This window comes from Copadichromis virginalis, linkage group LG3 (assembly GCF_057382275.1).
Source record: "Copadichromis virginalis isolate Kocher_CV1m ecotype Utaka linkage group LG3, C_Virginalis_male_GT1.1, whole genome shotgun sequence".
In the NCBI taxonomy this organism is placed as follows: Eukaryota; Metazoa; Chordata; class Actinopteri; order Cichliformes; family Cichlidae; genus Copadichromis; species Copadichromis virginalis.
The window spans coordinates 44171684-44198555 of record NC_140620.1 but is presented as its reverse complement, the minus strand read 5'-3'; the positions used below and the strand labels follow the sequence as shown (position 1 = coordinate 44198555).

The window sequence follows — 26872 nt, the reverse complement described above, 5'->3', positions numbered from 1 at the left end:
AGCATGTTCCCAAAGACTTTTATTTTTCAAGCTACAATTAAAGGAAAAAAAACCAAAACAATATCAGACTGCAGAAAATATAGAATTTGCTTGAGTATTCTCTCTTCACTTTCACATATGTACAGTTGTCAAAGAACAGGATATGTACACAGAATTTTAAGTTGTACGGAGAATGCAACTGCTACTGGAGACTTACGATGACTCTCCCACGAACAAAAGAAAAAACGCACATGGTAAAACCAAACAACATAAACAAAATGACAACCTAGACAGCCTCAACTTGTTTTCTGTACACTACAACTTTGTTCTCGATGTGAGACAATCATATGTCCTTTTTCTGATGCGGGGTGCATCTCTAATCACCCCCTTCCTCAGAAAGCCTAGAAATAAAAAATACATATATATATATATATTTTTTTAAACAACCATTCATAAACGCGCCTCAGAGCTACTTTGACATCGTAAAGCACGGCAACAAACCAGTCGTCTTACAGCAACGTTCCCCCCGCCCCGATATCAGATGATTTAAATACAAAAAACAAACAAACACATAAGTAAAAACTGACTCACGGTTAATGGCTAACTGATTAATAAGCCGGACTGTGAGAAATACTAAGCACGCTGTCATGAATGCACATGACCAAGTCCGGTTTTCAAAAAAAAAAAAAAAAAAAAAAAAGCGGGGGTGTATTTAGGTTTTAAAAGTGCACTGCTGAAAGGATAGTTTGAGTACAACTAGATGCATATGAAGATGCAAAGTGATAAATCTTATCCGAGTCAATGAATTGAAACTTCTTATTTCAGGAGGCTTAAAGACAACCCAAGAAAAAGCTGAACACAAACTACCAGAGTACGATCAAAACCAAAACGAACTGCCCGTCTAGCATTATGACGTGCGTATAAAGTAATAACAGGAGTGACATTATCCACCTCTTAACTGACAATGTAAGCTGGGCTTCCCTCTCCCCAACTCTGCATGTGTTGTATTGATTTAAGGTTGGGAATGCTTGGACCAAGCTCAGGGTGGTACTCCGGAGACCAAAGGAGAAGGTTTTCACTAATTTGTCAATATGCGCAAGAAATAATTTACAAGTCAAAAGTGGACCTTCAGTCAATATGAGAACTATTGAGAGAAAAAAAAAAAAAAAGTATATGCACATCACCAGAACTGTAATACTAAAGCCAATCAATGCTGACGTCAATTAAGAACTGTCAATATTGCCTTTTTTTTCCCCAGTTCTTCACAGTAGCAAAAGGGGGAACGAAAACTAGACGTGAGGGATAAATAAGAATGGTTGTGATTGTCGAAAGAAATCCAACAAACCGACTTTACAGTTGCCCTCCAGGTGATAGTTTAGGCTGTTTTGGCTGTAGGCATCAAAGAAAGTTAAGTGTCAGACGACAGCAAAAACAGATCAAACGCTCCTTTTCCTCTCCAGTCCTGCTCAGCTTTAAGTGTCTTTTTTGTGTCCCGACCGCCTCAAGTCCCTGCACTTGTGGCAGTAAAAGATGTCGGGAACGTTTGACTTCTTGATCTTTGCGCATGACAAGTGCACCCATATGCCGCACTGGTTGCACTCGATCATCGGCCGTCCCGCGAATGGCTTCCCGCAGTAACAGGTGATCAAGTCCCATGAATCATCCCCTGTGTAGATAAACAGACCAGAGTTACAGGGGGATTATGGTTGTGAGTTGGTTCAAAGTAAGCAACCACCAAGTAAATAACAGACAAAAGGTCAAAATTACAGTGTCTTACCCGATTCCACCATAATGTCTTCATCAGCGATCCATGTCTCACCCTCACTGGAGCTCATTTCTGCTTCCCTGATGGATTCGTCTGGCTGCACCTTCCCCATGCTCTGCATGCTCGAAGAGGAGCCCCCGTGCCCCGGCAGCTCCTCCCTGCCAGCTCGTACCTCGGAGTGCGTATTCCGTGCCTCGGAGTCAGTCTCGCTTTGAGGAGCTGAACTCTTGAGCTTCTTAGCTTTGGGCTGTTTTGAGTTCTTGCTGCGTTTGATGCGGGCTCTTTTCTCACCCTCGCTGCTGCCACTATCTGCTGCTCCCATGGCAGAATCCAGTGATAGCTTTTTCAGTTTTTTGTCCTTCTTGCGCTCTCCCTTAGTGCTGGCCTGGGTCTCATAAAGAGAGTCTTTAAGCTGCATCTTATCCAGCAGGGTGCTGTCAGAGTGCATGCGCCGAATACTTTTGCCCTTATTTGCTCGAGCTTTGCGGACAAATGTATGGATGGTGTGGATGTCGGAGCCCCCATCTGCCCAGGCATTGCCATTGGAGCTGCTCCCTCCACCTCCACCATCTGCTGACAACCCCGAACTGTGTGCAGAGCTGGATGATGTTGGGGACCACGAGCTTTCCTATAAAAGCAGACAAAAACATCTTCTGTCAAAACTGCAAAGTAGTCACTACATCTAATATGATATGTTAAAAAGAAAATGGGGGGGGGAGAGAAAAAAAAGCAACAGCTCACCTCTTTTGGACTGGGGATGTAACCGGCATAAGCCAGGACAAAGCTGCAGAACTTGTTGAAGTCTTCAACAGTCCTCTTCTTCTTCTCTGGGGGCTACAGGAAACATGTCTTTGTTTAAGAGAGTGAAGCTAACCTACACAGCCCTCCACAACAGAGGGCAGCTGAGTCAAATAAAGTGCTCAAATGATAAAAATACTCACCAGAGGTTCCGTTTTACACGTTAACAGTGAATCTGTTGAAGAAAAAAAAAAAGTCTGTAAGTCACAAGTGACCACTTTTCAACTGCTTAACAGCCACTACATTACAAAGCATACCGTTGCCGAGAGAGTGGACTAATGCTAGCATTAGCTTGCTAACACGGCTCAATACCTTAATCGGGATTATAAACGATGAAGCGCATGCTGGTCTTATTTGAAAACAGTGTGTTTGTAAAAGCTAAGTTAAATTAACGTCCATATTTGACTGAAGGTCAATTGAGCGAAAAAAAAAGAAGAAAGAAAAAAAAAGACCAACTAACATCTTCAAGACAACTTCTGCGTCCTTAAACAACGCAACCGGTGTCACTTTGTGACTGCTTGAACTTCACAAAATTAGTGGGTGTGTAAAAATCACTCTAGAAGAAGAGTTCGTTGTTTTCACGCCAAGTTTATAAGGAAAAGTTGACTGGATTGCTAAAAACGCGTCTGTTTGCTGGACACCATGCTTTTGGTACATTTTGTGTGTATGCTAATGCTAGGTGACGTTTAGAGGGGAAGCTAACTGAATGTTATGCAGTTTGTAGCGTTAACGGTAAACGGGCAAGAGAGAGTAACTTCATTTTACTGAGCTTTTACAACGATAGTTTTGCGTGGTCGAAGGCTTAATTTGATATTTTTAAGGGTTGTCTTGTGGCTAACAGCCTCTTGATCAGCTAGCAAACCAAGGTAGCTTTCTTGATACAGTAGTGGGAGGCTCCATAGCAGAGATAGCTTTGTGCTATCGGCTAATGTTAATCGGGCGTGTCGTGCTGGCTACCTTTGAAGTTTGAGCTAATGTCCAAAAAAGGGGGGCATTTTTCTGAATTATATTTTTAAGCCATGTTATCTCAACTGACACGTTAGAGAGGCTTCGGTGAGTTGGTTTGCAACCGTGGCTATGCAGCTATTAAGCTATGTGGTTCGGCGCGTTAATTAACTAGCAAGCTAACGGGAACTGTGTAATAAATGTTAACATCAAATCTATGAACTACAATCACTGTACAAAAAGTTGGAATCACACAGTCTTCACTTTTAAAGAACTTTCATGGTAGTTTAACGACAACACGTCCGACTGTCGGTCAATATCGAGCTGTGACATTATTACAACACACGCAACAACGACGTTAGCCGTAACTCACTTTAGCTTACTGTCCTCAAAACGACAGCTTTACGCGATGAACAGATTAACATCAAGTGAGGACTATTTTTCGTTGGGTTTTGTTGATAGTCCATAAGCATACCTTGGTGTTCAGACATTATGTCAAGCATTGTCGCCTCGCCGACACGGCCTCGATCCGAGAAGCAGAAACAGCAGGCGAGCTAGCCGGAGAGTGGCGGCCGTCGCTCTGCGCCTTCTCCCGGCGTGGCTGCACCTTAGCACCGGGAAACTTTGGCAGCAGAAAGCCAAGTGTGTGGAGGATCGAAGATGCTGTCGTTCAAAGAAACTCCACACTTTGTCGAAGTCGTCCTTGTATTCCCTCTAGGGGGAATCCCAAACGGGGGGCAAACCACCACCGACCTGTCGCCACACTATTAGCCCGACAAAATACTAATACCACCGTCGCTTGTTCACAAATCTCCCACTCTTCGTCAGTGCACTAATCTAACCACAACAGAAGTGTAAACTTTCATTTAATTAACGCTGCGAATCACTGCAGATCCATGACGGAAACTTCCCTCGATGAAGTTTTTCGTTTCTTCGTCGTAGACATACAAAACGACCGAAGTTGGGGCTTTTTATTCCGCACGGTCCTCTTCGTGCGCGGCAGAAGCCTCTTGAGGCTGCCAGCGAAGGGTGTGCTGCAGTGTATGCTGGGTAACGTAGTTTAGTTTTCAGCCTTTCACCAAACGCGTTTACGGGCGTAAACGTTTAATAAACTACATTTTCCTTCATGAAGACGATTGAAGTCACAGGGAACTATGGGATACGAAGTTTTTTTTATTTACTCTAACCACCCCAAACATAGTAGCTAGCGAAATCTGCTGTACTTTCACTGGACAGGGAAAGCTTTATTTTCCTGCGAAACATTACTTGTAGCGACTTTAGGTACTTAATAATTGTTAGCTTTAAGCTATGTCGTTCTCGTGAAGGCAAATTACTCATGTTTTCTTAAGTATTCATGTTTTAAATGGCGGTGAAGCAGAGGCAAGCTTACTAGCTGATGCTACCATGTTGTCTGAACTATTGCAAGGCACTGATACTGGGGCGGTTCTTATAATACAAGGTAAATATGTGAACGTTGTCGACCATAAGTATACATTGTTATCAATAATGATGACATTAATTGATGTAATTTATACTTTCATAGATTCTTGTAGTTATTCTGGGCAGCACCTACTTAAGAGCTTCATCAGTGCCGCATTGAACAAGTATGTAACCGTGTTTCCTTGTATACCTATTGTTGCCTAAAATATGTCTAAGTTGTGTATTGGCTTAAACAGTAACTGGCCTGTGCTATGATTTTAGAGAAGAACCTGTCCACGTGCTTGGTTTTGATGTCAGTGAGGAAGAACTGAAAGATGGATTAACAGCATCTACTCAGAGGTATTGAACTTTAATGCTGAAACAGTTATTTGATCAACAACAAATGATGTGATTTTGCTTAAAAGTTTACTTCATCTACCAAGCGAAATGCATAACAGTACCTGCTTTCAATTTTTTCCAGTGTGAACCATTGTTACTCCATTAAAGGAGTGTGTAATGTGTTTTTTCTAATGGCCATATACCATATATAGACTAACCAAAGACCCACACATTGGACAGCTAAATGGAAACATGATACACAAGGAAATACTTGATGTATTTGGTGCACATGGCAGATTCTATTACAGCAGACTATTTTCTTCCTCAGAAGGCCTCGGTCCCTGCCTTCTCAGGGCAAAAACTGAGTTTTCAAAATTCTTTAAAGTTGATGTTTTAAAATTTCAGTCAATTTTAATTTTTCAACACAGCCTGAACTTTCTCATGCAGCTTTCTTGCAATTTCTTTAAGTATTTAGGAAGGACATTCAAAGGTCTTCTTTAGATTTTGTTGTGTTTGCTGTTGAGATGGTCCCACACTGCTTCAGTAATGTGGAAGTCCAAATGTGGATTCATAACTCTATCAGACCTGTTTTCACTGATTTTCAGCCAAGTTCTTGTGTAATCTGGCATACCTCAGCCCTTTCTCACTGTTTCCTTAACAATAGCTTCTTGACAGCCTTCCTTCCGCTGACACCATTTCTGGATCTTTAACATGGAATCAAACGTTCATCTTGTGCTTCTTTTACTTCAGGTTGCACTTTCACAGTGCTTATACGGACCCCCTTGGGTGGACTAATCGGTCGGCTTTTACAGTTCACCAGTTTTGTGTGGAGGAACTCACTCATCTGCTCAAACAAACATCACACCCCAAACCAGTGACTTTAGTAATCGACTCGCTGTCATGGATATTGAGACACATGAGTCCACCTGCTGTCTGCAAGACTCTTCAGCAGCTTAAGAAAGGTGATAATGTATCTTCTGTGTCTCTGTGTGTGTGATTTAAGGCCCATGTATTCAGTAATTTTACAGAATGGGAGGAGGTCTGACTCCCAGCATCTGAGCATGCTTTTAATGCTTTGACCTTTTACCCATCTTTCCCTGAGCCTAATTGACCACAAATCGGATCGCATCAGCATTTCTGTTGTGCGATCTGCAGCGATACAAAACAAAACGTAACGCAGAAAAGATGCTCGTCTTGGCTTCACCCCCAAAAATCTATTAAGTGGTTATCTTTCTTTAAAAAGCATATTATGGATAAAAGGCTCTCTGTGTTCACAGTCCTTCACGGGTGGCTTATTTTTAGTAGGCTGTGCAGCACTTCCCCTGTTTAACGATTACGTTCTGTTTTCATTAGGGGGAGCCGTGAGAGCTGTTATTGGTCTGCTCCACGCAGATATGCACCAGAGGGGTACTGTGGGAAGCGTCTGCCACTTAGCTACTTCAGTTATCACAGTGGCACCTGGAACGAAGGGAGATGAAGCGGTGGCAAAAATAACAAAGCGATCAAAGTTGGGGAAAGTTACGCAAGATGTAAGAAGAGCTTGAACTTTAATTACTATTTTAAATTCCTACAACTTTTATGAAATATTTATTGTTCTGATTTTTGTCATTAGGAGGAGATATTCAGCATCAAAGGGGATTTCTCAGTTACTGTAGTGAGTAAAACCAGCCATGCTGGACGCAGACAGACTGAACCAGAGGAACAGCAGGTACAGCGTAACATGTGTACAACAGCTTCACACATTATATGGATAAATAAGCAAACCTGTTATGACGTAAGTGTCCTTTTTGTGTCTTGTAGATGGACCCAACAGCTAACTTGACCTTCAACATTCGCCTGTCTGACACAGAGCGCGAGGCCAAGGAGAAACTTGCTCTTCCCTTTGTCTTCAGCAAAGAGAAGTCAGACTTTTTTTCAGTGACCACATCTAATATATGTTGATTTTCTTTCTTTCTTTTTAAAACTTTTTTTAACAAACAACCTAAAGATACAGTTCTCTTTTAATCTTGCAGGAAAACCGCTCTGCTGCAATCGGGCCCAGGTTCCGGTCGAATTCTGTATGAACCCGATGCCAATGATGACTACGACCAGGAGGACCCTGATGATGATCTTGATGTTTAGATTTAAGGCAGGAAAATCTGCTGAAGATCCACGTTTCATCTGCTTTTTTTGCCATTGAAGGACTGAAAAGCTTTCAATGCTTTAAACTTATTTCATGTGTGTTATCTGTTGGATATGTACGAGACGTTATCATTTCACTTTTTCTAAAAATATAAACTTAATGTTGTTGTTTGTGGATAAATTATTTATTTTTTTCTGGTTGGTTATTTACAAAATAATTGATTTTTGATTTTGTGACTTTTGCACTGAAATGACTGTTTTTTTTTTCTGCACTATGATTTATTGCAGTGACTGGGACAAAAATAAATGACAGTTCACAAGTGCTTAAAGACCAAAAAAACAAACAAACAGCTTTCTCTTACACAAAACAGTATTTATTACTTGTGTGCATCTTAAAAATCCTGGATATCTGTTCATCTGCCACATCCTATAGTAGGAATTAAATCAAATGCTGCTCACAACCAGAAAATGTCCCAGATATATATTGTCTCATTGGCAAAAATGATCTCAAACCAGTTGCTCTTTTGGGTACAATACTTAAATACTTTTTTAAATTTATGAGCTTTTGAGGTTGAGTTATAATCAATATATGTTTAAAATATGATTTGTGAAAGGGAAGGTTTACAAGGTGGTACTCAGACCTGCCACAGTGTATGGTTTGGAGACAGTGGCACTGACAAAAAGACAGGTGGTGGCAGAGCTGAAGATATTAAGATTCTTATTAGGAGTGGCCACAATGGACAGGACTAGAAATTAGTACATCAGAGGAACAGCTCAGGCTGAGCAGTTTGGAAACGAAGGCTGATATGGTTTGGACATGTACAGAGGAAGGATAGTTGATACATTGGATAAAGGATTTTGAAGTTGGAGCTGCCTGGCAGGAGGGAAAGAGGAAGGCCACAGAGGAAGTTCATGGATGTCACAAAGGAGGATGTGCAGAGGGCTGCTGCAACAGAGGAGAAGCTAGGGAGGGGGTGAGTTGATCCACTGTGGTGGAGCAGTCCAAAGAAGTTGAAAATGTATACTGATTTATAGATGATGTCAGCAGGTAGGTCTGATGGCACTAAATAATTAGTTTTGAGCGACAGTTCGACATGAACGCCGATGCCAATTGCAGTGTCAGATTTAATAGTCTGATAGTTTACAGAAATTTGATTCAAGCAACTTTTTAGCATTGAATTACAATTACCAAGTCCGTGATTTACTGACAGCTGTCAAATACAGTCACACATTCATTTCAGTTTGGTTTGATATTGTCGTTATACAAGATACACAATGCTCCAATAAATCATTACATTTCCTCTTAAAAATATACAGGCCCGTCCATTACCACCAAGTCACACGGCTTTCTCAGCAAGAGTTATGTTTACGTAAAACTCCCCATAAGTATTTATGTAAGAGTACAGCTGAAGAGCTAAAGAGCAAACTAAAAGGTGTTAATTTGAAGGTTTTAGCTGACATGCTCGTCCTCGTAGGTTTGTTTTCTTTCCACGTGGACGTGCTGCGCGCAACCAAGCTGGTCGCGGAAGTGACGGCAAGGCGGCGATGGCGGCTCGCAGTTTCATTCCGGATTTCCACTGGACTACAAACTGATTTTAACCGGCCCGGTTAGTCTTTGGGGAACTTTTGCAACACTGTCTCCATTCGGAAGCCGCACAGACTCAAGTCGCGTTGAAGTGGTGCCTGTCAAGAAAGGACCCCACAGCTTTTTTGTGGTCTATTTTTCTCCAAGGTTCAAGGTGGTCACCCTGTCGAGCTAGCGGTAGCTCGGTGGCTACGAGCTAACGGTAGTTGGTATACATACAGCTAGCTCCTGAGCTAGCTTGTCAACGAGCTGCGTGCTAAGGTCCACACAGCAGCAGTCGTCGTTCTCCGGCTTTTTCTTCGACCACCTCATCGTTTGCTTGTCACCGTTACAATGCGAAGTTACCCTGTTTGATGCTAATTGTGCCGCAATTGTGCAGAGCGAGGTACTCACACGTTTGCTTGGCCTCTCCAATAATTAAGAGTTGCTAGTTTGGCGGCTGTGGCTAAACACCAGAATTTTGACTCTGTGGTAAGCAAGTCCTTTCAGTAATTACCCCTTCCCAGCAACTTGGGTGAAAACCGCGTTGCCTAGTTATTAACATGCTGAAGACCCGGCAGTGTTTACTTGGCATCCGCACTTTTCTCGGCGTTACGTCCAGAATATGGGGCTTCATCATGTACATCCTCAGGAAGCACCTACGAACGGTGAGAGGGGCTTTGAATAATGTGTGACACTTTTCCGTGCAAGTCTTTACTCTGCCATGACCCCAGTGTGCCTGAATGTTTTAGTTTTAAATGAAACCCACCTGATGAAAAGCTTGGTTGGTTTTCAGAGAGCCAAATTACTGGCGCTCTCCACCTGAGATGTCATAATATTATGACAGTTTTTTACATGTCAGAAGCCTCAGCCTCCCAGTTAGTTATCAAAAAGTATTGCTTAATTATTTATAACAACTATTTTTTCCACAATTAAGTTTTCTTTTAGTTAAAACAGTAAATTGAACCTTTATTGTAAAGCATCAGACAGATTCCCGCAAATGAAGTATATAATGAGTCAGTGAGTCAAGTGCGCCAAAATATCCTCATGACTGCTTTAATTAATTATTTAGAAGTTCCACTAATTATCTCATTTTAAATTGGTACTTGTCAAATCTCTTTAGGTTATGGTCACAAGTCTTTAAATGGTCTAAAACCTAAAAGGCTAGTTAAATTTTTAAAAAGAAATGTCAAAATGTTTCTAAATCTAAAACCTTTCGATAATTAGCCCCCCCCCCCCCTCCCCCCCACATGTATTGCATGATAAGTTATCAAAACTGTTGCAGATTCATTTATGAATGATTGGTCAAACCTCAAAACTGTGTCGTTTTTTTGTTTGTCTTTTTTTTAATTGCAGGACTGCTTTATCCGGCTGCAGTGCTCAGTGAAAACTGCTACAGCCAAACCCTAAATTTAAAGTGCATTAAGCGTGCAGGTCACCTTCAATCGCTCAGAAATGCCTCCACAATAAACATGGCATTTAAGGTGACATAAGCCACCGGTTTGTAACTTAGACATATGCGCAGGTGTCGTGGTGTCGTTAATAGATGTGCATATGTGGTGTAACATGAGTGGACTTCGGCTCAAGCGCCATATCAAACCAACAAAGCTTGGAGGACTGCCTCGTGTGTTGTAATCATCTTGCTGTTTAGAGGTTTGTCTGTAGTTGATTGTGTGGCAGTAACACCTCAGGCCCTGAGTGTGAATAGTTCAGTCCATGTTGTGGCTGAAGTGAGAGGGATTAAGTCAGCACAGAGAGTGCACTGTTCTCCCTCTCTCTGCCTCTGTTTCTCTCGTTCTCTCTCGCAGTTTAGCTCTCTTGTGCATGGTCTGTGATGCACTGGAAATTTGTCATGATGATCCAAGTGCAGGGCATCTATTATGCTGATATGGCGGGGTTAGGGTTGGGGCTGTTTAGAGGGAAGTGTGTGTGTATATATGTTCTCACAACTGGGATAACCAGTTTTCTACACTTAATAATAACCTCTTGTTTATCCACAATACGTAGATCTAAATGAAGATAAGATTAATTGGATTATGTATTTTAGGAACCGGTCATAATCCCAGGCACGCTATCCCATGTCAACAAATGACGAGGTGGTTGGTTATTAATCTTACCCACATCAGTGTTACATAATCGTTGTGTTTATCATTCTGCATGCAACAATTGGCTAAGCAAAAAATAACTACCAGCTTACATAGCTGATATTTGTACTTCACTGATTAGCTGATTAAGAATAAATCTGCAATGGTTTTCATAACTAATTAATGAATAATATACTTTTTTTAAAGCAGCGTTGCTCCAAATCATCCGCTGTATCTTCTTTCTGCAGATCTAATGGTTAAATTAATGTCTTTATTAATCCAAAACAAGCAGCCTGAATATGTTGTCTTCAGCTCTGAAACGAACACGAACCAATTAATTAAATTGTTTTACAAATTAATTAAGGGGAAAAAATGTTAGTTGCTGCCATCGTCCATTTCTAGTCATTAATTATGTCCTGAGTGTTCTGGTTAAAGGAAACAGAGGCCCGCTGCTACATGAGGGTTTTTCCTGCGTTTGAAAGATTTGGGCACCCACCACGAGGTTTTGATTCATCCCTAAGGGGAAACATCAGGACTGTGAAGTAATCTTTGTTGAATAAGAGTTTAATTTAGTAACTAAAAGAATTTTGTTTGTCTAATGGTTAGAAATAATGAGACAATAGGCAGGCATCTGTCATTTAAGATATATCTATGCAGGGCACTTTTGTCTGGGTGTACAGTCACACCCCCCCCATAGACCAGTTTTAAACCAGGAAAAAGCCCTGCACATGTTGATGTAAAATTTAATCTTTTTTTTTTTTTTTTTTTAGATGATGGGCAGGAAAAACAAATAAAAATAGTCCACATTTTATTGTTTATTGTTGCCTTAGTTTGGAGGCACAGGACGTGTGCGTGCCAGGTTTTCAGATGGATGTTTTTAAAGATACAGAGAGCTGAGTCGGGGGTGAGATTTCCCCCGTGGTACCCAGCAGCTGCTTCCAACAGTAGGCTTCTCCCAGGCTTGCCCTGCCAGGCAAGCGCGGGGGGGGCATAGAGGGAGGTCCTGTCTAAGGCAGGTACCAAGCAGCTCAGTCAAAGTCACCCTGTGAGTCTCCCTTTCTGTGTGTGCCCCATGCAACGCTGACACCCACCGACAGCTGGGGGGGATAAAAATAGCCCTGTGAAGAAAAGTGCAGAGCCCCTGGGCAAGAGCGGCACTGGGAAGGATCCTCGCTGTAGTCATTTGGATCACAGCAGAGGAAGCGCTATGGGTTGGACGCAAGCCACTTCGTTATTTCAGTGTGGTGCCCTCCTCTGTCCCCTTACTTTATCTGGTTTCCTAAGAATGCTTTATCTTAAGCAGCTGAAAAATAAAAATTTCAGATCCTGGTAAAATCTCTTATCACCCCAAAGCACAATTAGTTTTCCGTTTTTACTGTTATACCCTGAAAGATTCCTAAAAGATGAAACATTTCCTCTTCTGTAAAATCACATGAAAAGTTCTTTGAGGTCAGAGCGATTGTAAATAGGGGTTTGAGGCTTCTGTGTACTTGGTATGTATGGTATTGTCAAATATATCACAGTTTAAGCTCTGGTCGTGGTATATTTAAGTCATCGTTTAAGTGTTTAGTGCATGCTACAGTATGTGCTCTTTCTATTGAGAATTCGCTTTTTGATTCCCTGTGTTCATTTGCAGATAATCCAGTATCAGACGGTGCGATACGACACTTTGCCCCTGTCCCCCATCTCCAGAAACAGGCTCAGTGAGTACACTGTTGTTTTCATGGTATTTCTCTGTATAAAAGCTTATCTTGCTAAGTCTTAAAGATGCTTTCGCTAAGGCACATCGGTGTGTTGGCCACAAAATGAAGGAACCATAAAAGCATCTTTGTAATGTGGACAGAAGAAGGTGATAAACAAGTTTGTCAAGTAAGAAGTGATTGTGCTGACTGGGACTTTTTCTGGAACAGATGCACAGTTTGGAAACTATCCCCCTCATGTTCACCTTTAAGTAAAGACTAAATGGCCACTATGTCAAACTGACTGGCTTCTCCCCATAAGGAAAATCACACTAGCTTTTAGATACTTTTTTTTTCCCATGACCTTCTTTTATAGATACAAATATTAAGTTGCATTAAATGGGTTCATGCACAGCTGTATTCTTTTTGTCAATTGTTTTCATAAACCTGTTTTGCTGCATAGGTCTGTTGTTTTGCGCTGTTTAACCAACTAACAGCTTAACAACAGAGTGTGGTTTTGCACAAAAGGTATTTGGCTGTATATTGGCACTGCAGCATTTCAATTAGATGACTTTATTTGGTTTTTAAAGTAAAAAAAAAGAACAATTGTAAACATAAAACAAATGTTGTTTTTTTTTGCAGAGCTGTAAATGTCGACTGAATATTTTCCAGTGAAGCGAACTGATACAGTCATGAGTGAGATAACTGGTGTTAACAGCAATGTCAACACTGCATAATGTAAATAGTCTTTGACATTATAAACGGCATTGCACGCAGAGTCTTTAGTGATGAAGGATTAGTATATAGACCATAGATATCCTCAAGATGTGTGACAGCAGTGCTAAAGTTGTGAATGCCTAATGTGTAGATGCACACTAGCTGTATATACCAACACCAACCGACAAACTTAACAATTATAACAGTATCAACGTGTGAGCATCCACATAATGCAATGTTATCTTTGATTAAAACAAAACAAAACAAAAAGACAGACTTTCTGCTTTGAATTAAAGGATAGGATATGTAAATGTTACAGGCTGGGCCACACCACTTGCTCAGGCACTGACTGGTTTGGTTTGTGTGCTCTGAATGAACTTCCCTTCTGTCAGCTGAGAGCTCATTCAACAGCACACTCTTGACTTAGAGGAAGGATTGTATTTCAGTCTACTTTACTTGCCTCTCACTCATTCCGCTGACGTCACCAGCACATCCAGGTCCAGTCTCTAGTGAATAAGTGTACATTAACTTAGCTGCAGATGGTGGGTATTTCTGCTAGAAGTAAAGCGGCAGTGTGGTTGCCAAATCTGTGCATTCGAATAAGGTCAGCTTCAAAGGTTAAAACGGTTACCCAGTCCTCGAAGCGCTTAACTGGAATCAGCTGGAGTGTCTTTGGGGGAATAAATGAGTCTACTGAAAAAGTAACTGGAATTGGCTGGAAACACATTAGGAAACTCATCAAGTCAGGGATTGCAAAGAGATGAGGGGAAAAAATGAAGGCACCTGGGTGTCAGGGCTTTAATTTCCACTATTAATTATAAAAGAGGATGTGTTATAATATTGTTATAAGATACTTTTCATAAACAAGTCTTACTCAGCCCATCATTTCTTGTTGACTTTGAATTAAAGTGGAGTACATTATATCCTCACCAGGCATAGAGGAAACTCACATAATGGGTTTCCTTTTGTTTATTTGCATACCATTTAAGTGCATCAATCAGAGTCAGTAAATAATAATAAAAAGATCTTTACACATGGTGGTACACTCTGTTCTAAAAATTAAAACTGAAAAAAGACTGAGGAAGTTAACAACACCAAAACTGATGATGACTTTGTAAAGGTTTGTCCTTTCGCTGTGCAGTCTAAATACTCTGGAAAAAATAAAATGGCTTGCCTTTTTTGGGTCAAGACTTAAAATAAGCAGTTCCTTGTTTACAATAGGGCTGCCACAAATGATTATTTTGATAGTCGACTAGTCACCGATTATTTTTGCGATTAGTCAACTAATCAGATCATCATCCATTGGACGTAAAACACAGCTTATTGTACCAGCAGCATCTGCTCTTATATAACTATCATTAGCTTACAGCTTTAAGTGTTTAAGGTATGTGCTAACTAAAAATAAAAACAAGATGATAGTTTATTGAAGTTTAATGAAATTTGCAGATTGTTTCGGTGAAGTTTAATAAACTCCTTGCTATCTAAAATATAACAGGACACCGGAGTATATTCTCGAGCATCTCACACTTCTGATAATCAGCTGTCTGCTTGACGTTTATTCAGCTGTGTAAAAACTATAACTTTAATCTCAGCCAAACCGATTTACTCAGGAACAAATAAAATACTGAAAAAAACCAAACAATAACATTTTTAAGTTATCTAAGTGACTTATATATGTTTAACCTGAGTAGCGAAAGACGGCGGTGGGTTTGAAAACAATTAGCTGGGAGTCCGGTGTTCTCACGGGCTCCAGTGAGCCTTGCCCCTGGCTAGCTATCGAGCTAGTGGGTAACAGACGTCTCCGAAAACGTCGGCGCGCTTTTGAAAATATGTGGTGTCCTGATAAACTGAGCAGATATTTGAGGTTTACACAGCTACATTCTCGCCTGCAAATATGTTAAACGTTTATTTTGTGACCCAGAAAGTATAATAAGTGTAATATTAAAACTAACTAGCTGCCGCCATTGTTGGAAACTGAGCTATGAATTCTGGGACACAGCTTCTTCTTCTTCGGGGTTTAACGGCAGCTGGCATCCTTGTACATGCAGTGCTGCCATCTTCTGTTTCAGTCCGTTATTACACTCTTAAATCCTACTACTTATTCCTGCGTCTTTTGGGATCTTACAAAGCTTCAAACGACGCGTCGACTATTAAATCAGTCGTCGACGATTTTGGTAGTCGACGTAATCGTGACTAGTCGACTAATCGTGGCAGCCCTATTTGACATGTTAGAAGTAAAAGAGAAACCTGCTTGTTGACACCGACATGTTGTACTGAAGTGCATGATTTTTCACATAGCCTAATTTCTCTTAATAATTTTGTTTGTGTAGATGTGCTAAATGAAGCTTGATGTTATTAAATGAATGCAGATGCAGTAAAGAGGAAGATTCTGGTTCTGGACCTAGATGAGACCCTGATCCACTCTCATCATGACGGCGTCCTGAGGCCCACAGTGAGACCTGGCACACCGCCGGACTTCATCCTCAAAGTACGGGCGGCCAACCATATATGAGCATGAGTTACTCCCAGTTTAAATACCATTTCTGCCTAAATGAGCTGGTTCCACCCGTTTCCCCTTTCCTTACAGGTCGTCATTGATAAGCACCCAGTCAGGTTCTTCGTACATAAAAGGCCACATGTTGACTTCTTTTTAGAAGTGGTGAGTGTTATTCAAACAACCGTGTGTGAGTGTGTATGTGTGTGTGTGGCTACGGTAACAAGCAGTAAATCACAAACATCGTCACTCCTTTAAATCCTGCCTGTCATCCTTGTCATTAATCTCCATTGTACTGCACATTCACACTCATAAAAGTGTATTTATTTTTTGTATTGACCCTTTGTGACTTGCTGAACACTGATGGTAATTTGTGAACATAGACTGTTATGTTCTTGTGTATATAGGTGAGCCAGTGGTATGAGCTAGTGGTTTTCACAGCCAGTATGGAGATCTACGGCTCGGCAGTGGCAGACAAACTGGATAACAACAGGAACATTCTGAAACGAAGATACTACAGACAGGTACTGCTCTACGCTGTCTTCTGACAGCCTGTGTTAAACCTAATATTGATCGAGTTTCTGCTTTCACTCTGACTTTTGTTGGTGTAGATGATTATATTCTTTTTCTTTCTTTTCCCAGCACTGTACATTGGATCTAGGTAGTTATATTAAAGACTTGTCTGTAGTACACGATGACCTGTCTAGTATTGTTATCCTGGACAACTCGCCTGGTGCTTATCGAAGCCATCCAGGTAAGATTTCAAAGTGTAAATGGGCTTCAAAAACAAGATCTCAGAAACCACGAGTGACATCACATTAGTTACGTCTATATGAAGTTTAATGTATTTACAGTGCAATAAATACAATTTCTGCCTTTGTTTTGTATGTCTTAGACCTGTCAAGCTCAAAGAAAGAAATGGTTTAGAGTATAGATGCAAGTTTTTCTATTTGGATGCTTTGAAGCTACGTTATTTTGGTCACATAGAGCACCTTTGCATGTGAGCAGCAGAAGATTGTGGCTGTTGTGCTCACAGCTAGAGCTGTGGGCATGACACGACCATATTAGTTATAGTTCCTCTCACTGACTGTCAGAAGTGGAGCATTTGAGTAGTTTGAAGCTTTTGGTTCACACGTATTAATTATACATAAGGTCACTGAATTATTTGAATTTTCCCCTCACTGTAAGTACACACACATAAATGAGAAATGGTACGATACCTGCTAACGAGTTGAGTTATATATTGGGCTGCTTGTTTTCGGTCATGTTTAACAGATCAATTAAATCAAATCTTTGTCTTGGTAGAATTGAACTTTGTGACAAGGACATAAGCGAAGGTGTTTTCACTTCAGGGCCTGTGTTGTAAAATGCTGTTGCAGTACATTAAGTGCGAAGCTCCTTGAACACTCTGTGGCTTCTTCAGAAAAGCAGCACAAAATCACTACCATGTCCATTTTTCTGACACAACTGACTGGCTGTTTTCTGCCCTCCAGACAATGCAATACCCATCAAGTCCTGGTTCAGCGACCCTAGTGACACAGCACTTCTTAACTTGCTGCCTATGCTGGATGCACTAAGGTAAAATGCATAATAAAGCTTGCATGAAAGCAAAGGGATAACGCAGACACTGGCTTGCATGGCTTACTTTGTTGTAAGGTTATTTGCATACTTCCTCATTCTAAATGAGTTGTTTAAGACATGTAAAGCAAAAAGCTCACAAGCTGTCAGTGTGTTAACACCAGACTAAATCCTCATATGACCACAAGGACTCAAAGTATCATCTCTTTATTTTGGTGGCTTTACTTGCTTTCTCTTTATAAGTCGCCCGTCATGTTTCAGCAACAAAAAAAATGTTTCATGCATTTTGTCTGCAGTTCCTCTTAGAAGTAGTTCAGTTGCTTTAAAAGGCTGTTTTTATTCAGTGTGAGACAAGAAATCTCATGTGAATTCATTCAGAAGAGTGACAAGCATCTGGATGAAGTTTCCTACGAAAAGCTAAGGCTAACATATAAAGCGCCTTGAGGCGACTGTTGTTGTGATTTGGCGCTATATAAATAAAATAGAATTGAATTAACGGCAAACCTGCACAGTGTGTAATGTATGAGGTAAACAAAGGAGATGCTGAGTGTTTATCATTGATTTTCGGATGTGTATGTCAGGCGTTATTTTTAACACCAGGTTGATTTATCCATTGTTGGATTAAGCTACTGTTAAAAGTAACTTGTTACATTACATAATTACTGATATGAAAAAGTAATCTACTGAGAAAAGGAAACACAGGTTTGCAGTTAGCTTGTATATGTTGGGTATATGACCATGGGGTGTGTAAGCTTCTGCATGTTTACCTCTCTAGTGCACTGGCATTACCTCTGCACAGCGTGTGATATTGGTAGCATCTTTTCCTCAAAACACACCAGCAGCAGGCTCATCAGTTTCCTTTTGGCTGGCATCATTGACTGAACCAAAAAGTCAGTGGCTGTAGTTTCAGAGGTTTTGCTCCTGTTTTACCGCTGCACAAAGAATACTTCCACAGAATAAAAGCAATCACCTTTGCCGTCACGTTCCCTGACTTAGCATACACGCTGACAGAAGTATAGGACTGGATGTACTTTTAACTTTTTGGCAGCTTCATGCCAAAAAGTTAAAAGGAGACAGAAAAATTGAGAATTTGTGTGGCATCCTTCTCTCTGGTCACATCAAAGGAACAGCAGAATTTAAGATTTACACAGTAAATACGGTAACTGAAATGTAAATAAATAACTGAATTCTTGAAAAGGAGAGCTAATGTGTTGCATTGAAGCAATGGGAATACTCTGAATACTTGCCAGCGTGAACATGGCTGATCTTTTGATCTTACTCAAACAAATAAATGAGCTTTTTTGTCCTAAGTGTTAAACATGCATTGGTTTCCCTGCTACGATGGCAGAAAGTACACTGAAATGTCCTCCTGTTTGTCATAGGTTCACTGCTGATGTCCGCTCCGTCCTCAGTCGAAACCTCCACCAGCACCGGCTCTGGTGATTGGCTGAATTGAGAGGGATCGGGCTTGTTGACCAGCCTCTTCTCTCTGCTGGCTTCCACCCTGCCCTCCATTCCCACGTAGACGACCCACCAGCCCTCTCCGAGCCCCTCCTGAGGTGACCGCCTCACACAGGATGAACAGTATGGGATCAACAGAACCCACGAACTACTGGGGAGGGAGGGGGAGCCAGCTTTTTTTTTTTTCTTTTTTTTTTTCGTTGTTGTTTTTTTTCTCTTGGTTCTTTATTTGTACTTTTTTTTTTCTTCTCCAAAACAAAGAGGAGCCTCTCTGCCTTATCGCTCCTGATACTGACTGTGTGTGTATGGAGTCGGAGTACGCTTGCTGACTTCATTAGTCCTTTTTAAAAAAATTTGAAGATAAAGTTGGGAGATCGAGGAGGATCGGCGATGCAACAAAGACTTTTTTTTTTTTCTCTCTCTCTTCTTCGTCATCACAACATACTGCACTTCAGCAAACTCATCAGTTTACTGTCTTAACCTCTTGGAGCAACTGAGTAGGGGAAAATAGAAAACTACCCCCCCCCTTTTTTTTTTTTTTTTTTTTTTTAATTTATTTATTTTTTTTAAGATCACCATCATACCCCAAGCGGCGAGTCATCAATTCCCAGGGTACTTTCTATTTTTTTCTCCCCCAGCAAGATTGGATCAATTTAAATGATGTAACTGATGGACCCTTGCTTGCAACATACCACCCACAGGCATTTTTTTTTCTGGACAAATAGCCAAGAAGTCGAAGTTTCTTTTCTTTGTTTTTTTTTTTTTCTCTTTTTCTTTTTCCCTCAGCCATAACCAACAACTGTTTCTCCCAAACTTCTTCATGGGACTCTGATAAACACTTTAAAGTTGTGAGGAAAAAAAAGAAAAGAATGGCTTGTAATGATACACGGACTGCCGTTCCGCCTTTCCATATCTGATTGTTTCTCTGTTACCATGATATCTGCTAATATGACTTCTGAATACCACAACAATTTCTTCGCCTCATTTTTAAAAAACTATTTGATGCCATCCTGGTTTCATTTAATAAGAATTGCACTTAATCTCCTGTTTTGTTTTTTTTATTTTTTTTGTTTTTGTTTTTGTTTTTTTTTGTTTTTTGCAGTTTGTTTGTTAGTTGATTCAAACTTGCAGCCTTCCCACCCCTTTGCATTTTTTTTTATTTTATTATTATTATTTTATTTTTTTACCCATTCCCCTTTTTATTGTATCGGTTCAACTATTAGACGCTCCATCTTTAAATGCCTTCTGAACAATGTCAGTCTTGTCAAGGCTCACAGCGGCTTCTTATTGGCTCTGTCTCCAGGTCTGTGTTACTAATAAAACACTTGTCAGTATCGACCAGTTACAATTCAGCTTGTTTTCTTTTACTGCGAGTAACACCCTTCATGTTTGAGCCCTAACATTTTGCAGCTCTAACTTCACTGGAGTTCAGTTTCTGTGAGAGGAACACTTTGGTTAATCATCTGCTGCCACCATGTGGTGTAACGGGGAACTGCACTGATCTCAGACTAACTTTGTTTTGATAAAGGCTTTTTCAAACTGGAATAACCTTTGTCCCCAAAGCTCTAGACAATGGCTTTCTGTCCCATCTTTGTTGTTTATTTTATCTACAGCTTGAACTTGAGACAAAAAACAGAAGCTGTTCTTGTTCATGTAAGCTGTGCGTTTAAGCACTGCTGCAGGCCATAATCGCTTCTAAGTTTTTATGTGTACGTTTATTTGTTTTAATTGTGAAGAAAAGTGTAATTTTAAGACAAAGTATGCAAATTAGTTTTCTCGTTTCTATTTTTATACGCATCTCTACTTGATGATAAAACATCCTCACATGAAGTCCGTTTGGGAGAACTGCTGACCATCTCAATCATGTTGCATAATCTTAATCAGCAGGTAGTGTTTTGTACTGTTTTGTGACTGTTTTGCAAATGAATGACTGTCAGTGAAAAGTATCGACGTTTTTCTTACTGTTAGTGTATCAAGCATGCAGTGCAATAGTCCTCTACTATAAGCCCTGATTTGGTTGCACATCTGCTAGCCAGCCATAGCTGTGCGTGTGATGATGTGTGAATGTTTTTTTGTCCCAAGCTGAAGACTTCAGAATGTGATTTCTAATCACGGTATAAGGCTGATACAGTATATGCTTTGGTTTGCTAACACCTGCCTCTCACTGATGATTTAAAGGTTGAAACGCAGAAAGAGGTAAATATGATTTTGCCTTTTTGACCACAGCTTCCTTCCAGCCACCTTATTAAAGGGAACCTATTACGCTCTTAGACTCCTCAGTTTATCCCCTCAAACAAGTAGTTTAAGCTTCCTTCCACCTTCCCTCTAAGCCAAAAGTCTTCTGATTAGCTGCCCCTGCTAAACGGGGGCAAACAGGCAGGTGGGAGAAAGGCAGTAGAAGTTATTTTGACCCTTTAAACAGATGGGTTACAGCAGTGGATTCCATTCCTGTCAGCTAAGGTCAGGAAACAGACTACAGTTTGCACAGGCTCACAAAAATAAATGTTGCCTGGTCTGATAAATTTCTGCTGCAGCATTCAGATGGTAGACCCAGAATTTGACCCTGCCATCCGCATGAAAACATGGTTCCATTCTTCCTTATATTCACAGTTGAGACTGCTAGTGGTGGTGTGATGCTGTGGAAAATATTATCTTGGTTCACTTTGGGCCCCTTAGTATCATGTGAGCATCATTTAAACACCACAGCCTACCTGATGATTGTTGCTGAGCATGTCCATCTCTTTTGAGTAGTGCACGTATCTTCTGATGGCTGCTTCCAGCAGGATAACACACCATGTCACAAATGATATCAAAGTGGTTTCTCGAAGATAAGTTTGCTTTAGTTTAATGACCTCCACAGTCACCGTGTCGCAGTCCAATAAGCACGCTTGGGATGTGGTGAAGTAGGAGACTCACATCATGGATGAGCAAATCTGCAGCAACTGTAATGCTGTGTGATCACGTCAACGTGGACCAAAATCTTTGAGGAATTTTTTCCAACAACTTGTTGAATCTGTGCCACAGAGAATTGAGACACCTAATAAAGTGACGAGTGATAGAAAATTAGGAAAACCGAAATAGATGCCCCTTTAAACCTGCCTTGCTTTCATCCACCTTGCAAATCGAGCGGATTTCTTTGCGAGCTCACTCCAAGAAGAGTCTATCATGTTATCATTGATCAATCTCACATCCCTGTTCTCTGTTCACCGTTTCGGTGGGGGGAGGGGAGGAGGAGTTGGCTGTCTGGTTGGGGTCTGGGATGCAGGGCCTCCCTGCTGCTGCAAGACCGGGGGTGTTGTGCTTGTCTCCACCCCAGAGCAAAGGGCAACATCTCCTGGGTCTTGGGGCAGATTGCCCCTCTGGGGGTGATAGTACCTGGACCTGGAGGGTGTGAGTGTGTGTACAGCAAAAAAAAAAAAGAGAATATCATGTAAAATAATAATAATATATAATGTAGATCAGTCAGCATTTGACATCAGCTGAGTATACACTTTAATTTTTAAAGTTCCTGCTGTGAAAGAGCCATGAGACTGAAATCTAGAACACTAAGGGGTAAAAATACAACCCCAAAAAATGTATAACAAAGAAAACAAGAGACAATATTATCTAAAATGATCAGGCAACTTTCTGGTCTGAAGCAGGAGAGGGTTGTTTCTCTAACAAAAATATGTGCAGTACTTTTTAGATCTATGCAATCTGTGTCATCACTGTGCACAAGAGGAGATCATGAGGTTTTCAACCACAGTGATGTCACATGGATGTGACTCAGACCTGTGGGTCATATGCGCAATAGGCAGGGGAGTGTTTCAGGATGTATGAGTGGCAGCTTTGGAGGCACAGTTTGTTTACCAAATGTGTTCATGACAAAATATTAAACTTTTTTTTAATATAAATTGTGAATAAAATAACCCAGTAAATTCCCAGAGTTACACAAAGTTATCCTAAAATCAGCATTTAGCAACAATTTGCGTAAATGATAAAACTCCTGGTTATTTGCTTCTTTCGTCTGTTATGGTGTAATGAGTCGTAAACCCCGAGTAATTAGAGGAAACTTAGTAGGCACTGTGTTCACCATTAAATACGCAGTAACTTGTGCTTATATACAATAATCCAACATGCTGCAGAAATGTGAATAAACGTGTTTGGTTCAGGGTTTATCACCGGGAGCGAAAGCTCCAGCACAATGAAATGTCGCATGTTTTTCGGTTTCTCCTCCCTAACCACAAACTGCTGGGCCTCGGTCATATGACAAGGACAGATCCCTCCTCAGTGCCCTGCCCCGCGTCTTTATGCGCAGCGGCTGATAAAAAATAAAATAGTTCCACGTAAAAGAAAAGAAAAAGACAGACAGGCAACATTGATTCGTAAGCTCTTCGTATACTGTTTATTTCAAGATTATTATTATTTTCTTCTTGAATACGCGTCGATTATCATCACACAGTCGACGTTAATGGGGTTTAAAACAAGGTGAGGTACGCCCCTGCGAACTACCCATTTCCTCTACGTCATGTTGTTATTGTATCCCTCCGCTGCAGTCGCACTAGGAAAACAGCTGTGGCGAGGCTAAGGCTAGCTAGCATCGTTTGTGTTTGTGTGTCCGCGATTCGAGTCAGTTCTTAAGCAACCCGTACCACCGCGGAGTGACCGACTTGTTGTCTGTCATCTCTTTTAAAGATGAAGTTTCAGTACAAAGAAGAGCATCCCTTTGAGAAGAGGCGGTCCGAAGGCGAGAAAATAAGAAAGAAGTATCCGGACAGGGTGCCAGTAAGTAGCTAACGTTAGCACCTTGACAGCTAGCTAGGTTGCCTTGCTGTTATACTGCTGTCAGGCTAATTTCGTTATGCTCACTGTTTTATTTTTATTACTAATTTAATCTTAAAATCTAAATGTGATATTGTAGAGAGATTTTACCCACACAATATATTGCTTAGTTTGTTTACTGCCACGTTGTAACCGCCACACATGGTAGCTAACAACGGCAGAGGTTAAGTAGGAATTTCGGCCGCTGTGAGCAGGCCAGCAGGTGATCTCCGTGTTATTCTTCCGTGAATCATCATTGGTGGCCAAATAATGGTGGTTATGACTGTGACGGTGGTTACGGTGAAGACATGCAGGTGTGCACAGACTCTTTTAGTGGTCTGTAGCTGGATGTTGAAACGCAGTAGAGCGCCTTAAAATAGATGCTGTCAACAAAACGGGGTTGTTTACGTCGCCCAGCTCCTTGCAGATAAATCATAAAGGCTTTCCCCAGTTAGTCTGGCCTATCGAGGCCGTCTGTGTCACAACTATCAGCTGATTTAATGTGGGGATTTCGGGTTTTTCCTGTAAAGTATGACGAAATACACTTTCCTTTCAATCATGATCACTTTTAAGCTTTCGTTTTACAGTCCTTCAATCGTAGTTTACCGTAAACTTGTTCTGTTGCTACAACAAACAATTAACTATCGTAGTCAATTAACCACTGCTTATTTTCTCTATTAATTGAATACTTATTTGGTCACTAAATGGTGAAAACAGTCCATTATAACTTCCCAAAGACCCAGAGAACATTCACAGATGTCGTGTTTTGTATGATCATTTGAATTAAAACTATCATTCACCATCATAAAATGGTACTGACAAAAAATGCACATCAGGTGCTAATTCATTAAAAAAAAAAAAAAAGGGGGGGGGGGGGGGACGCTGATTAATTGTGCAGTCAGTGTTTACCGTGTGGGCAAGTGATATTTTACCGGTCCTATTTTTAGACTGGAGAGAGACTTAAAAAGGTTTAGTAGGGAAGGCGTTCAAAAATTAAACCGCACGTCTGATAGCCGGGGTGTAAATATACCAGGTTCTTTCTAACACTGAAATACTTTTGTGAAATATAATCTGTGTTATATTAAACACTTCGTCTGGGTTTGATGTGCCTGGCCTCGCTTGACTGACAGTTTGGTACACTCTCAGATCCCTTTTCTGAGACAATGAAGCGAACACCATATTGCAGCCTTTGTAATAAAAACATGTTGTACACCTGTTTTTTTTTTTTCGTTTTTTTTTTCTTTTTTCTTTCTTTTTTTTTTCTAACCTTTAGGTAATTGTGGAGAAAGCACCCAAAGCCAGAATAGGAGATCTGGACAAGAAGAAGTACCTTGTCCCCTCTGACCTGACGGGTAAACATTGCCTTGGAGTATAAAAAGTTGTTGACTTCTATTTTAGAGTTGTAATGTCACATGTTAAATTTCTACTATTACATATTCTCTCTTTCATCAGTGGGTCAGTTTTACTTCCTCATCCGGAAAAGAATCCACTTGCGAGCTGAGGATGCGCTCTTCTTCTTTGTAAACAACGTCATTCCACCCACCTCAGCTACCATGGGATTGTTGTACCAGGCAAGAGTCCTGTTAAGCTTCCTGCTCACTCACATGCTCTCACATTATGGCTTAACCAGCATGTTGCCTTTGGTTGTTGTTCCTTAGCCTCTCCCTACATTATTGATATTGCGCTAACATGTTTTTTTCTTTTTTCCCCTCCCATCAGGAGCATCATGAAGAGGACTTTTTCCTCTACATTGCCTACAGTGATGAGAGTGTGTATGGGGACAGCCAAAGGGAAATCTGATCCCACTTCAACCACTACCCACCTTTCTGAGACCTCCACATCCATTCATTCATTTAAATATTAAATCCAGCTCAGCAGCCTACAGTTCCCAGAGTGAATATGTCAAATGCACTTTCACCACCCATGCATTACCCCTCTCGCATCCAGTTCTGTCTTTATTACTCTGCAGTCTGAATTGTATTTGTCTCCCGCTTTTCTTTTCAACAGTAACTAAGTGGTCTCATGGCCAGTTCAATTTCTAGTGTCAAAACCGATCGTACTTTACTTAAAAACAATGAGAGAGATTAATGAAATAATACTAGAAATAGGCCTTTACTATAGCTACTCCGGGTTTAAGGGAGAAAGGATTTAAATTGGGTGTTATTTAGAATGAACGCAAATGTTTTTTGGGGGGGGGTTTTTGTTCAGTTTTGTTAGCTTGAGCTTAGGCTGAGAAATGAAAGGGAAAGAACTCTTTCACTAGGAAAAAACAAACTAAAGTGACAAAATTTATTTAAAAGCATGTCAAGGAGAATTTAGCTTGCTACTCTGCATTGGACCTTTGCAAGGAGTATAATAGAATTCAGACTAAATAATCATCCTCTGCTTTCAGTGGTAAGACTATTATGTTGACTGCTAATGATTATTGTTGTTATTGTTGTTAATTTTTAGATGGCTTACTTTCTAAGGATTGTGTAAAGCTGAGTGCAATTTTTTTTCTTCTATTTTTTAAGTTTTTTTTTTTTTTTTTTTTTGTAAGAAGAAAAATTACAATTGAACTCTGTATACAGCTGCGTAACTGGCTTTTTCTCTCTATTCATGACCATACATAATAAAATGTGATGGAAAAACTACCTGCTGTTTGTCTTTTTTGTCCTTTGCTACAGGGTAACAAGTAATTACACTTTTATTTTTTTAATTTTTTTAGCCATGTGAGTTGTGGCTTTCAATGTAATGAAACATTACACTGGTTAATTTGATGCTGTGCGCTTCAAGGGAGTTACAGTTTGCACAACATACAAAAACATGAACCTGTGATTTAGTTCATTTTTCTTCTGGTTGCGTGGGTTGCTTTATCATATCAGCTTCTGTTGCTGCACTGATAATCTGACTTGCAAAGTCATGCATGTCCACGTGTATGTTTATAATTTTTGATATATGCAAGAAAGACATTTGACTCCAACATCTATTTTTTTCCTCCACCTGCTTTCTTTAAGTGTTACAAAAGTAGACTGGCATACAAAAAATAAACGTTGGGAAGGAAGCTCTGATGTGGCTTAGTTGGTAGGATAGGTTTTCTACTAATCAGAGAGTTGGTAGTTTGATCCCTGGCTTCTCTAGCCTACAAGT

General features: G+C 40.5%; 4 protein-coding genes across 4 annotated transcripts; 3 read left to right on the top strand and 1 right to left on the bottom strand.

Moving 5' to 3' along the window:
* Positions 1-2: 2 nt before the first annotated feature.
* On the bottom strand, positions 3-4495 carry phf23b (PHD finger protein 23b). Its single transcript, XM_085451285.1, has 5 exons — positions 3963-4495; positions 2686-2717; positions 2486-2578; positions 1757-2372; positions 3-1645 (listed from the first exon to the last, which is right to left on the bottom strand). The coding sequence occupies exons 1-5, from the start codon at positions 3988-3990 to the stop codon at positions 1452-1454; spliced, it is 963 nt and encodes a 320-aa protein (XP_085307411.1). The 5' UTR covers positions 3991-4495; the 3' UTR covers positions 3-1451.
* elp5 (elongator acetyltransferase complex subunit 5) lies at positions 2826-7603 on the top strand. The gene is made up of 9 exons (XM_085451291.1): positions 2826-3082; positions 4837-4946; positions 5031-5091; positions 5189-5266; positions 5996-6207; positions 6599-6774; positions 6858-6953; positions 7046-7146; positions 7258-7603. Exons 2-9 carry the CDS (start codon positions 4892-4894, stop codon positions 7364-7366), a joined length of 888 nt encoding a protein of 295 aa, XP_085307417.1. The 5' UTR covers positions 2826-3082; positions 4837-4891; the 3' UTR covers positions 7367-7603.
* A 1263-nt stretch (positions 7604-8866) lies between these two features.
* ctdnep1a (CTD nuclear envelope phosphatase 1a) lies at positions 8867-20006 on the top strand. Its single transcript, XM_085451292.1, has 8 exons — positions 8867-9598; positions 12651-12717; positions 15780-15898; positions 15998-16069; positions 16312-16428; positions 16547-16658; positions 17398-17482; positions 18865-20006. Exons 1-8 carry the CDS (start codon positions 9494-9496, stop codon positions 18923-18925), a joined length of 738 nt encoding a protein of 245 aa, XP_085307418.1. The 5' UTR covers positions 8867-9493; the 3' UTR covers positions 18926-20006.
* A 3454-nt stretch (positions 20007-23460) lies between these two features.
* On the top strand, positions 23461-26376 carry LOC146714933 (gamma-aminobutyric acid receptor-associated protein). The gene is made up of 4 exons (XM_085451306.1): positions 23461-23707; positions 25017-25095; positions 25196-25314; positions 25463-26376. The coding sequence occupies exons 1-4, from the start codon at positions 23618-23620 to the stop codon at positions 25541-25543; spliced, it is 369 nt and encodes a 122-aa protein (XP_085307432.1). The 5' UTR covers positions 23461-23617; the 3' UTR covers positions 25544-26376.
* The last annotated feature ends 496 nt before the right edge of the window (positions 26377-26872 follow it).

Bases quoted from the DNA above. Each gene is read 5' to 3' on its own strand.
- LOC146714933 (XM_085451306.1), top strand. From the start codon at position 23,618: ATGAAGTTTCAGTACAAAGAAGAGCATCCCTTTGAGAAGAGGCGGTCC. The intron at 23,708-25,016 runs GTAAGTAGCTAA...TCTAACCTTTAG, and splicing joins AGTATCCGGACAGGGTGCCA to GTAATTGTGGAGAAAGCACC. The intron at 25,096-25,195 runs GTAAACATTGCC...CTCTTTCATCAG, and splicing joins TGTCCCCTCTGACCTGACGG to TGGGTCAGTTTTACTTCCTC.
- elp5 (XM_085451291.1), top strand. From the start codon at position 4,892: ATGTTGTCTGAACTATTGCAAGGCACTGATACTGGGGCGGTTCTTATA. The intron at 4,947-5,030 runs GTAAATATGTGA...ATACTTTCATAG, and splicing joins GGCGGTTCTTATAATACAAG to ATTCTTGTAGTTATTCTGGG. The intron at 5,092-5,188 runs GTATGTAACCGT...CTATGATTTTAG, and splicing joins ATCAGTGCCGCATTGAACAA to AGAAGAACCTGTCCACGTGC.
- ctdnep1a (XM_085451292.1), top strand. From the start codon at position 9,494: ATGCTGAAGACCCGGCAGTGTTTACTTGGCATCCGCACTTTTCTCGGC. The intron at 16,070-16,311 runs GTGAGTGTTATT...TTGTGTATATAG, and splicing joins TTGACTTCTTTTTAGAAGTG to GTGAGCCAGTGGTATGAGCT. The intron at 16,659-17,397 runs GTAAGATTTCAA...TCTGCCCTCCAG, and splicing joins TGCTTATCGAAGCCATCCAG to ACAATGCAATACCCATCAAG.
- phf23b (XM_085451285.1), bottom strand. From the start codon at position 3,990: ATGCTTGACATAATGTCTGAACACCAAG. The intron at 2,718-3,962 runs GTATGCTTATGG...TTTCTTCAACAG, and splicing joins CATAATGTCTGAACACCAAG to ATTCACTGTTAACGTGTAAA. The intron at 2,373-2,485 runs GTGAGCTGTTGC...CTGCTTTTATAG, and splicing joins ACATCCCCAGTCCAAAAGAG to GAAAGCTCGTGGTCCCCAAC.